The sequence below is a fragment of the Syngnathus typhle genome, linkage group LG5, assembly GCF_033458585.1.
Source record: "Syngnathus typhle isolate RoL2023-S1 ecotype Sweden linkage group LG5, RoL_Styp_1.0, whole genome shotgun sequence".
NCBI lineage: Eukaryota > Metazoa > Chordata > Actinopteri > Syngnathiformes > Syngnathidae > Syngnathus > Syngnathus typhle.
Genome location: NC_083742.1, coordinates 6981077 through 6993574, shown reverse-complemented (window position 1 = coordinate 6993574; position 12498 = coordinate 6981077). Strand labels below are relative to the sequence as shown.

Sequence of the window (12498 nt, the reverse complement as noted above, 5' to 3'; positions counted from 1 at the left end):
GAGAATTTATTTTTCAGACTTCTATTCATATTTTACTTCTCTAATAGATGTACTTTGTATTCCTTACTTTTGTCAAATCAGCACTCAAAAAGGAGTTGGCTCAAAAATAACCCTAATTGGGCCACATAGGAACCATTCCAAGTTTTGAGGTTATTTAAGTTGACTCAAATTAATAAAAAGCAGGGTTTGCTTGTTTGTTTTGTACGAAGACTATTTTCTAGGTTGTATTGGGGTATTTCAACTTTTTGGGGTTAAATGAGATGCAGAACCCAGAAGAATGAGGCTGATAAAGCTTAACTTGGAAAAAAAAAAACTTCACTTAGGAAAAAAAAAACACCGCAGAATATTTGTGTTCCATTTTATTTAAAAAAAGAAATCCACAGATCAACGCTCACATCCTACTTTCTCGTTAGAGTATGACAAACCTGCAGAGAAGAAATGCAGGGTGCCAAGGAGGTTTGACAGCAGTCTCACAAGAATAACAGTTATGATTCCATGTTTGTGGAGTACACAACTAGTATTAGTCATGCAACTACGTAGTTGGAATAGTTAAAACAATTGCGTTTAGACTACTGGTCTTAACATTACATAGGATGTGCACAGACATTCTAAAATGTTGAACACATTGTTTCAATCTAAATCCGAATCTAATATTAAAGATCTTGAGATTGCTCATCACCTCGCTGTCGAATGCAACAGTGAAGTAGCTAAAACTATTCTTGGCCAGATTTTTATGTCACCCTACCATCCCTCGATTGTAAAACAATATATATAGCTCAAATTTGAGTATGAATGAATATGCAGGAGTTAATTGTAAAAGGGATTTTGTATGTGCTATTGGCATAGTGGGAACATTTTTTATATTTTTGCACATGTTTTTTGTTAGATAAACCAAAAGGGAAAGTACAATAAAAACATTTGTAGATCAGAATTTGTTTAGCATTCTGATAAAGTTTTATCCTGACCCATGATGACCTGACAATCAAAACAGGTAAAACACTGTAGTCAGACAACAGGAAGATGCAAGCTTTATTTAAAATTCTTTGTACACCACATTAATTCCCAGACACAGCTTCCTGGAGGCAAGGGAGAAGATGATGCAAGTCAGCACAAACTATGACGTTGGTTCACATTTCCATAGAGATACCTCTTTTTTTTCATGGTCTGATACTGAAGTCTCTGTTGGAGTCACTGCAGTTCTGCCATCTAGGTCAGTCATACTAGTTTCCTTCGCTGCTTCTGGATTAGCCCCCCTGAAGTATAGCATACAGACGATACACATGTCAAAAGGCCACAGACACCATGACAATCATGTTTTAGGAGAGTGGTGGGAGGGGGGGGGGGTACCTGGAGCGGGCACTCTTCTTCCACTTTATCATGACGGCAATCACAGCAATGATCACCACTGCACAGAGGCCAGCTACTCCAAAGACAATGGGAACTGGCAGGGCTCTGTCCTGACAGGAATCACCACTGTAGCCCATTGAACACACACAAGTTGTTTCTTCACTGATCTCAACACAGCGCCCCTTTCCACTGCAGCGTATCTGGCTACACGTTTGATCATTCAACTTTAAAAGCGGTTTGCTGCCATTTGTGGCCGTGCTAAAACCAGAGAGAGGCTGAGGTGATGTCGCAGTCCAGGAGGTGGTTGATTGGGTGGGCACAGGTGCCGTGGCTCCAGATTTGGGTTTTAAGTCGACACCTGCAGGAAACAAATTTAACACACTGTTGGATCATTCAACATCACTGCATGCAATGAACAGCACTTAAGCTTATAATGAATCTTTAAAACCATGACTTACAGTTCTCATCCGAATGGTCAGAGCAGTCTACATGTCCATCACAAAACTTTTCCTCAAACTGGCAGGAAAGTTGATCTAGACAAGACTTGCTTCCGGCTGGACAGCGCTGCTCGGGAGAACAGTGGGTAGCGTTCACACTAATGTAGTCATGGGTGCACTTGCATGTTCGACCGTTTGGGGTGGCCAGACACAGGTGCTGGCAGTTGCCATTCTTTACTTCACACTGGTTAGAGCCTGTCACAGGTAGGAGAACTTTAAAGACCATGCCAGGTTCAACCCCATCGTTGCAACTTTTACATACCAGTCTCACTAGATTTGCTGAAAGCCTTCATGCTAATAACTTTGGTGCCAACCTCAAACCACAACTTGTTCTGCTGCTGGTCATCATTGTACCAGAGCCTGATTTTATCTATTGCCAGAGAGAGAGAGAGGGGGGGGGGGGGTCAAAGCTGCAGTTTTAAACATTTACATAGTTTGTTTTGAGGTACTAATGAAATTCAGGGGCTATGGAACAGTCATTACCACTGACAGTCATCCAGATAAGCATGTCTTCACTGAGAGCAACAGCAGCCAAGCCATCAGCTACCTTTACTTCTTTGTACCCAGACCCATCGAGGTGAACAGACCCAATCACATGTAGACCTTCAAAATAAAAATGTTTTTGATTACACCGTAGATTAGGTTAAAATGACTATCATCCAGGATGAGCCTGAACAAACCACCCACACCTTAAATTAACCCAATTCTTACTTATGTCAGCCCAGAGAATACTTGCGCCATCAGTGGAGAAGGCCAAAGAGTTTGGTTGGACACTATTTTTCCACACTACTCTTCTCTCAGCACCATCCATGTTGGCGCACTCTACAGTAGCTACTGGGCTTGCATCTTGCAGAACCTGATTGGTGAAACACACACTGCCTCTCGGTGGGTTAAGGGCAATGGACCGCACCTCACCGATCCCATCCTTTATCAACACAGTTGTATATACTCCACTGCTGGAGCTGACATGCAAGCGAGGTTGCTTGCTGCTGCTCCAATAGATATTGAAGGTTACCCAGTCCAAGGCCATAGCGGTGATTGTGTCACTACGAAGCTTAAGAAGTTGACCTTCAAAGACCAAATTCAAGTCCTCAAGTTTGAAGGCGCGGAGTGAGGTTGTCCCATCATCAGCCAAAAGGAGGGTGTTTTTATGGAGGCTGTAGTCCATTATTGCCGCTTCATTGACACTTGGTACCTGCATAGCTATGTGTTCAGGCCAGCCTTTTAGCTCCTGTGAAGTGTGTCGGGTCTGCAGGTAAATCTGTTACACACAAAATGCATTACACCATATGAATGCAGTGAAAAACCGTTGTGGTATTAAACATTAAGTGGGAGCGGCAAACAGAAGGAAAAACGCGCAAACCTTGGTGACAGTTGAGGGAGATAACAGCAACAGGAAGGCCGTGTCAATCAAGTTGGTGCAAGTCAGACCATCTTCAGCAAGTACAAGATTGGAGGGACACTTGCATACAGCTTTGAGCCCAGGGGCCAAAACACACAAATGCGAACAGCCTATCTTGCAAGGATTATTTCTTCTTTGCTGTAATATGGGGTGAATAATCTAAAGATCAGGAATTTGGGGGTAGGGAGGGAAAAAAGCCACACACATTTAGAGAGGTCGCCTGTTAAAATTTCATTTCAATCTATGCGGACCTGTCAAAATTGTACAGTGTGGAAAAAATAGCCAGCTCTGATTTGATAATCATTGACTTGCCTTTATATCAAATGGTTGTCTTGGTCTCTTCAAGAGAACGCGAACATTTTTGCCAGTCATTTTATGGGCTGCCTGTACCACTCGTCTCTCGGCATCAGACCAGTAGAGCATATCATTGAACACGGCCAAGGCAAAAGGATTGGCCGTTTCTTTCATCTGGAGGATCTAAAATTTTAAAATGTATTGGGGTGTCGGTTTGAGTACAACGATGAGACATTAGCTGTTAAAATAATCTATAGTGTTTTCCTGCAAATATCTTACCCTAATGTCATCTCCATCAAGCGTTGCAGACCCGATTGCCTTTAGCCTTTTATCGGTCCAGTAGACTCTTTCAGCAAGAGCGTCTAGCGCCACACCACCTGGCCAACCTAAACTGGAGTTAACCACTGCTCGCCTCTCTGAGCCATCCATTCCAGCCCTTTCAATCTTGACCATGTTGCCAATGTCAGTCCAGAACATCAGCCTGCGGTAAAAAAGGAGAAATATAAACATCTTGGGTTTGGTGAAAAGATTAGTCATTGAAGTAATCAAATACCCCTTTTCTGGTAATAGTGCAAGAGAATGTGGCTGATCCAGGTCTTCGTCCAGGATAACGCTGTATGACGAACTGCCTGCAGACATCTTCATGGCAACAATTTGACTATTCTCACCATCGATCCAGTACAGGTTTCTCCCAAGCCAGTCCAGAGCTAAAGAATCTGCTTGCACTCCTGTGAAAGAGGGTGTGGTGGCATCAGTAGCTAAATCAGAAGTAATTTTCTTATCCTTGAAGAGCTTTTGTACCTTTTATTAACATCCCTGTGGTCTTTTGCTCCAGAGACGACCATCTGATACTATCCGTGTCTAGGCTGACCCAAAACGCCACCCTTTCGTGCCAGTCGTAGTCTAAAGATAAAATTATCTTCTTGGCAGAGGAGGACAAGACATCTAAGTTGCCACTGCGCAAGCCATACATGAAGATATCCGTTTGGACTGACGACAACAGAAAGGGTTCTCCTGCGGGACAATCCTTCAGTTATTGAACAAACAAGCGTAATGTCTTAAACCGGTCAAAATTACTTGTGCATTAGACCATGAAATTACTCCTAAGTGTGAACTAATTTGGTGATTAGCATGGAGTAGTACCAAAATATAAACCCATTAATTTTACTCAATGGACAGGATTCCGCATTCTTCGACAAAATGGTGACAACGAACAGTTGACAAAGACAAACAACTTAAAGCTTTGATTTTAAAATAATAAATTTGCAAACAAGGCAACGTTTGAAGGCAGACTACTCAACACGTGTGCACATTCCCTTACCGGAAATACTAAACATCTTAGTTTACCCTTGATTTTGCAGGTGCGTCCATCGGCATCCATCATGTAGCCTCCGTGACAGTCACACTTGTAGGAGCCCGGGGTGTTTATACACAGATGACTGCACACATCTGAGTGGTGGTCTTTGCACTCATCAACATCAGCACACGTCATTTTATCTTCAAGGAGTGTGTAGCCTAATGCACAGTGACATTTCTGCACAGAGGGGGGGAATAGTTCACTTCAGAGACTAGAACTGAGGAAACTTTCAGAAGCCTTTAGTGTTTCTTACCGGACCCTGTGGTGTGCTGAAACAACCCTGGGAGCAGCGACTGATATCTGCTTCGGCACAGTTTATCTGACAGCTCCCATCCTCATCGGAACCATCTGCACAATTTTTTATTCCATTGCACACCAGGGAGAGATCCACACACTCCAGACTGCCACATTGGAACAGGTGAGGAAGACATGCAACCAACCCACCTAGTATGCACAAACAGAAGTTTGCAGGCTCTCCAAAAACACTTAGATTTCAGACCAGCCATTTCCTCTCATTGGAGTTTAAAGTGAATACTGTTTAGTGTTCACATTGCTCCTGGTAAAAGGCAAATACCAGAAAACCTTTCCAACACATTATTTTAGGTCGTATTTACACTACGCAGAACACAATTCTTTGAGTTACTACTCACACTCTGTTTCATCACTTCCATCAGGACAATCTTTTGTGCCGTCACACCTCCAGGTCACAGGTATACACATAGTCTTTGATTTGCATAACCATTGATAATCACCACATCTCAGGGGACCAATGTCGGGACAATCCTGCAATAGAAATGAAACCAAGCAAGTGGAGTTGTTTCATGTTTTGACAAGTTGTATCACCACGTTTGCATACGAGACCTTTTCATCTGTGCCATCTTTGCAGTCCTGTTCTCCATCGCAGAGCCACTGCTGAACCAGGCACTCTTTGCTCTGAGGGCAATGATGCTTGGTTATGCAGACTGGTGCTTTGACGCATCTTTCTTCATCCGAGCGATCCCAACAGTCTGGGTGGCCGTCACAATGCAGTGTAGCTGATACACACTGACCACTGCTGCACCTAAACTCGCTTCCACTGCAGTCCTTAACTACAAAAAACAGTTTAAAGAAATGAGGTTTCAAGGCTACTAAAATGGGGTGCTGATTTTTTTTTCTCCAACATACCACAGTCAGTCTCATCAGTGCCATCAAAACAGTCGCGCTCCCCATCACAAAGGAAACTTTCGGGTATGCAGCGGCTCCCGCCATCACAGTGATGAGAGCAGCCCTCCATGTGTTTGGCACATTTCTGTTCGTCAGAGCGGTCCTGACACTGAGGTACACCATCGCACACTTGATTCTTTTCAATGCACTTTTTACCATGGGCACACTGAAACTGGTCTGTAAAAGAGAATGCAAATTGTTACACATCCCTTAATTTAACAAAGCGCACAACTCTGGAGAAAGGGATCAGTCTCAATTACTGGCAGTTTGTGCTAAAAGTCACTATACTACTATTTCATTTGCAGTATAATTTGGACAGAGGTTAGGCAATCATCAAGTTTCTCAAACGACTATCTGGTCTTGACCAACGTCACAGCATTAGGCCACCTACCACTGATATAAAAAAAAAAAAACAGATTCACATTAATCCAGGTATAGTCAGAAGGTTGGAGTTCCTTTATCAACAAAAATCTCTATTCAGTGGCTCATTGAGTTACACAAAAAAAAAAAAAAAACCCTTTCCTATTCTTTAGCTTGTTCAAAGGCAGCAGATGCCTTGAGCTTTTGTTGATGCAATTTCAGTGCAGCCCTTCGCAATTTCAACAGCACTGCTCCAGCGTCAATTGTCAAGAAAAATGTGCTTACAGATGCAGAAAGCCTCAATAATAAAAATTATATCTGAAACTGTACAAAGAGAAAATGAACAGCATTACCCTGTCCACAAGTAGCTAAGCATTCCTCTTCATCTGAGCCATCATTGCAGTCATCTTCTCCATCACAGACATGGTTGAAGAGGACACAATCGCTGTTGTCTTTACAGGGTTTGGAACCCAAAGAGCACTTGATCGGTTCAGATACAAACTTGACCGGCTGTCTGGTGGTTGAACTGGTCCTTTCATTCACACCCTCTAATTTATGACACCGATAAACATATGGCTTCAGTGTGCACGAGTCACAGTCAAGAATGTTATACGGAAATAATTCCAGACTTTTTTTAGTTAAAAACTTACCACAATTTTCCTCATCTGTTCCATCTAAACAGTCCTTTTCTGCATCGCATAGCAAGGGTGCGGATAAGCACCGATTGTTGTTGTCACACATGTGAACACAGCCGTCTCGTTTTGAACAATGCAATTCATCCGACCCGTCCTGACACTGGAGTACATCGTCACACACTTCATTTTTGTCAATGCACTTCTTTCCATGGGCACACTGAAATTGGTCTGAAATTGACAGGAAATAGCCACAACAAGAGCCAATACGTAATTTAATCCAATTTCTAAAAATATATATTTTTAAAAAATCAGTACAGGAAATATATTTTGAATTGTACTTTGGAGCACATCCTTCTAATAAAAGGGGAAGGCTTGAAATATAGTTAGGAAAATGTTGAGTTACCATCGTTACACGTTAGTTCGCAATTCTCTTCATCAGATTTATCTTGACAGTCAGGCTCCCCATCGCATACATGACTATAGAGCACACACAGAGAACCATCCTTGCATTGCATGGAGCCTCGGCTGCACTTTAAAGGACTGCTTTCAGCTGAAACATCCAACAGAAGAACAATTTAAAATGTCCAAACTGTTGGACTTCCTTCCAAGTTTAAATACGACCATAAAGTATATTTGGATTCAGAAATGTGGGGAATTAAAATTCATGTAAAGCTTTGATATATATGCACAATATAAACATCTCACCTGCTTGCAGAGGCGCTGTTAACGGCAACAACGCTGCAAAAAGATACAAATATACGGCCATCACAACATTTAAAAGAAAGTGGACCAGACAACGCTGTTCACAACACAGAAGCGCTTTATAGTCCTTCAGGTGTGTTTAACGCATCCTAATTGACCACGTGAGTGATAGGCGGAGCTAATGGATCATCGAGCCTTTCATTGTGAGAAATATTCACTTGAGATACGATCAAGTTCGATCTACTTTATCAACATATACATCAGTGTTCTTAACCTTGTTGGGGGTACCGAACCCCAGCAGTTTCATATGCGCATTCACCAAACCCCTCTTTAATGAAAAATACAATTATTTTTTTCAAATTCAAGACAGAAATGTTTTTTACTGGTGCACAAAATGAGCCGTGATACACGACATCTGAATGCGACATAATGACGTATTAAGTGCGCGCTCAAGTAGCACTGGAAAACACATTTTCTCCTGAGTATAAGTGAACAGTCGAGTTCACAGTATAAATATACCCTTTATTGTGATTAATAAGTGAATATATTTGAACACAGCCCGTGTCTGTCATCTCTTACTATCAGTTGGCGGCCGGTAGAACTTCTCGTGTTATCCGAGCCGAATACAAGCTAAGCTAGCGCTGCAAACATTGCAACCATCCCGGAATTTTCTAATTTTTTTAAACGGACCCGATTAAACGCTATAATGACTCGCCACGGAGAAAAACTACCCCGGTGGAGCCGTCTATACATACATACCACGAGAAAAAGAAAAATACAGAAGAGAAATGTGTTATGATTATTAGTTACTGTTAGCGACATCGATTGTTCCCCTCATCAAATTAGGATGCGCGTGATGAATTTAGTATTATTCTTGTTAATTAGTTATGCCTTTAAAAACTAACGTTTGAACTCGGGATATGAATTATGAAGCCAGAAATGAATGTGACTTCCGCTGCTCCCGTTAGGGGTCGCCACAGCAGTGTCTAATTTTTTTTCGATTTGCGTCCGGTTTAATACCTGACGTGACCTGATTTGTGTTCATATTTTTTGTTTCATGCTGGGTGGTAAAACATTTTATTCCTTGTGTGTGCGCGCGCACGTTTAGCCCATCAACAGGTGCTAGTACAGATTCTATTCCATGTGCATTCATTGGCAGCATATCAAATCTAATGAAGGAAATTGTGTCCGATTATTTGTTCGGGTTTTTTTTTGTTTGTCCTGCTCAGCTGCATCTGGGTACGGCGCACAGAGCATTCGCCTGGGTAAAGATGCCATCAAAGACTTTGGCTGCTACTGCTTATCTCTGCAACGCTGCCAGACACCTGAGGTCACTTATGTTTCTCACCACACACATCTATAAACAGAAAATCTATTTGGCCAACCTCATAAGAGTCTCATGGCAGTTCAATTTGAAGATGCTACAGATTTGACTGAAAGAAATCATGAGAAAGACAACGTCTTTATTTTGCTTCAAACACGTGTACATCAGTTGAATAAAGTGACATTTATATACGATTCCGAAAAAAACGTATCAGAACCTTTGTTTTCAATTTAAGTGTCTTCTTACGACTGACACTCGATTTTCCACACGAACAGGCAAGCAGGCGCTTGCTGTGTAAATTTCGTACCGTGAGATTTTACACATCTAGTTTGAAAAGGAAATAAGTGGTGGCAACCGAGCTCGAAAAGAAACTAATACATTAGAATGGAGCTGATTGCCGTCGGCATGCTGACACCCTGACAGGAAACGGCGTCACACGGGCGCGTCATCACATCAGTTGGATGCTGCTCAGCATCACTTGCCACACCTCCAACCAGTTGATGCTCCCGATATCAAGTTGAAGACCTGCAAAGTCCAGCTGGAGCTCGTCGTTGAAGTCCAAGTGGAAAGTGCCCATCCCGCCGCACTTGATGACAATCTGAACAGTGACAAGATGGCGGCAGGCTCAGTAAGCGCTCCGACTCTTTCTACTACGGTCAAGCGGCGCCCAAAACACATTAGTCATGCATCTTCAATCACCTTGAAGGGGAGACCGGCTCCGAAGGGGCGTCCGCGGGGAAGGTCCCCGGTCTGGTTGTCACCCGACTTGCGGTCCACTCCGGAGTTGAGGGTGAAGGTTTGGCTCTCCAAGTCAATATTCAGGTGCAGCGCCGCGGTAGCGTTCTTGCCGTTGGTGTCGCGCGCGTCCAGGTTGACCACCAGCCTGCCACACAAATGCCATTGTGCTAGCTGCCTTCTTTGAGTGTGTGTGTGTGCGTGTGTGTGTGTGTGTGCGTGTGTGTGTGTGCGTGCGTGCGTGCGTGCGTGTGTGTGTGTAGGGGGATGTATTACCTCTTTGCTTCGGCCACGGATTGTCCTCTGATGACAATGCTCCGGGCCACACTGAGACCGTCGAGCACAGCTTGGAATCCGCCCATCTGCGCACAGCCGAACAAAAAAGAACGACGACAACCAGGCAATGCACTTTGGAGACAGCTCAGCCATTAACTCACCGGGTTGGCAATCATGGCGAGCAGGCACGAGCATGTCACGTTGTGGGAGGAACACGCCTTGTCATTGGTGGAGATTGCGCACATCTCGAACTCCCCATCGGTCGGAGGAGGGCCGGCAGGACTGGTGGCAGGCTTGGCCATCGTCGTGGGGCAGGGAGCAGGAGTAGGACAGGTGGCAGGCTTGATGGGAATGGGAGCAGTAGTAGGACAGGTGACAAGCTTGGTCGTAGTGGGGCAGGGAGCAGGAGTAGGACAGGTGGTAGGCTTGGCTGTCGTGGTGGGGCAGGGAGGAAGAGTAGGATAGGTGACAGGGTTGCCTGTAGTGGTGGTGGGACTGACAGGACCTATTTGAAAGGAGAGCACACATTAAAAGATACTCAAATGTTGCTCTTGGGTCCCGCAAAGGGTTCAACAGAACAGTGGCCAAATTTTGAGAGATGCCTTGAACTAAATAAACTCACTAAATGGTGAACGTATTCATGCAAAAAAAAAAAAAAAAAAAAAAAAAGGAACTACACAGAAGTAATCGTTTCTTGATAGACATTGCCAATTATGAAACCATGAATCGTTCAAAAGGGAGAGTGGACCAATGTTCATACTGCATCAATTTGACAAGACTGGGTTTGATGCGCGGGGCCAATGGCGGTTGTGAGAAGGTGCCACGGAGGTGAACATGACGCCCTTCTCCATTTGGCCAGGAAGTGGCAGCATCTTCTGCAAGCGGGGAGTCAGCCCCTTTTTTTCCTCCAGGCTGGCTGTCACGCACGCACGCATGCACGCCACACCACTTGGACTATTTCCAGCAAAAAGTTGTAGCCAAAATGTGAAAGTAAATATCTCCAAGTCCTAATTTTTTGGAGTGTAGTGACACGCTGCAGTTACAAAACAAGATCTGTACTCACGCTTTAAGAGGTTTAAGGGCTTAGGATTGACACATGGGAAGTCAATCCAAAGATCCCAGGGAAACGTTTGAACGCGGTGTTCATTTCTACCAATGTTGTTTGGCACTCTGTCCCGCCATAACCTGCAAGAGAAAACATTTTGGCGCTAACTATTTCAGTCAATTTTTTTCTCAAATACCGTATTTTTCCATGTATAATGCGCCCCCATGTATAATACGCACCCTAAAAATGGCATGTCGATGCTGGAAAAAAGCCTGTACTCATGCACCCAATTTTTTTTTTTTTAAAAGTCCCAATGATCGTCACACACGCATCTGGGTGCGGTGAAATTTGTCCTCTACATTTGACCCATCTCCGTGTGATTTTGATCCATCCCCTGGGGGAGAGGGGAGCAGTGAGCAGCAGCGGCGCCGCGCTCTGGAATCATTTGGTGATCTAACCCCCCAATTCCAACCCTTAATGCTGAGTGGCAAGCAGGGAGGCAATGGGTCCCATTTTTATAGTCTTTGGTATGGTCTTAACTAAGCTGGATGTATTTTTTTTGTTGGCGTTGATTTCTCCGACTGCCCGTAAAGGCACCACCGCGATCAGTTCGTTTAAACTAGGGGTGTCCAAACTGCGGCTTTTTATTGGCCCGCAGCAAATTCTGAAAACATAATTGAATGTGGCCCGCACAACAGCTTGAGCACTTCTCAGTTTACACACTAGATGGAGCCCGCCACACAAAGCGCTTGACGTCCGATTAGCAAGGAAGAGAAGTGAACGCGCAGGGTTTGATTTGACGTCACACTAGCACTAGGACACCCCTAGTTTAAACCCACACTTGAGCCTAGCGTCCCACCATGTCTTCATGTCATTCCCGAAGAAGTAACCGCCTTTCTTGCATCCCAGCCATCCGGTCAGATACCCGAACAGCTCTGGAACGACAACAAGAACATGATGAAAGCCACGCATGATCAACCACTTGGCTTGCAAGACGAAAAGAAAAGGTGGGGTGCATGGCTTGTCGTCTAACAATGTCCTCAACACTTCTCTCTGTGTGCTTTCTGCGCAGTCAAGGCAGAAACAGCTTTCATGCGATCTTTCTTTACTTTGTAGCAGTTTTTGGACAGTGACGTCATTTCAAACTTCAGACAAGCCTTTAAAGACGCGCAAAAAAAATATCACAAAGAGTAAACATGCATTAAAGCTATGTGTTCTCATTTCTTTTTTTCAACCTGTACTGTGAACCAAAAGGCCGACGACACTATATGTTGATTCTACATGGAAATCTCATATCATGACTATTTCCACGAAAATGGCC

General features: G+C 43.8%; 2 protein-coding genes across 2 annotated transcripts; both read right to left on the bottom strand.

The window, feature by feature from the left end:
• Window positions 1-1055: 1055 nt before the first annotated feature.
• Window positions 1056-7975, bottom strand: lrp13 (low-density lipoprotein receptor related-protein 13). The gene is made up of 21 exons (XM_061278386.1): window positions 7794-7975; window positions 7499-7653; window positions 7111-7323; window positions 6814-7008; window positions 6062-6277; window positions 5759-5985; window positions 5548-5680; window positions 5151-5341; window positions 4888-5074; window positions 4342-4554; window positions 4094-4268; window positions 3820-4021; window positions 3559-3723; window positions 3208-3405; window positions 2556-3105; window positions 2328-2447; window positions 2107-2214; window positions 1806-2039; window positions 1348-1705; window positions 1148-1253; window positions 1056-1076 (listed from the first exon to the last, which is right to left on the bottom strand). The coding sequence occupies exons 1-21, from the start codon at window positions 7859-7861 to the stop codon at window positions 1056-1058; spliced, it is 4035 nt and encodes a 1344-aa protein (XP_061134370.1). The 5' UTR covers window positions 7862-7975.
• A 1287-nt stretch (window positions 7976-9262) lies between these two features.
• LOC133154683 (uncharacterized) lies at window positions 9263-12445 on the bottom strand. Its single transcript, XM_061279577.1, has 6 exons — window positions 12037-12445; window positions 11196-11317; window positions 10294-10637; window positions 10133-10218; window positions 9821-10004; window positions 9263-9719 (listed from the first exon to the last, which is right to left on the bottom strand). The coding sequence occupies exons 1-6, from the start codon at window positions 12147-12149 to the stop codon at window positions 9570-9572; spliced, it is 999 nt and encodes a 332-aa protein (XP_061135561.1). The 5' UTR covers window positions 12150-12445; the 3' UTR covers window positions 9263-9569.
• Between the last annotated feature and the right edge of the window lie 53 nt (window positions 12446-12498).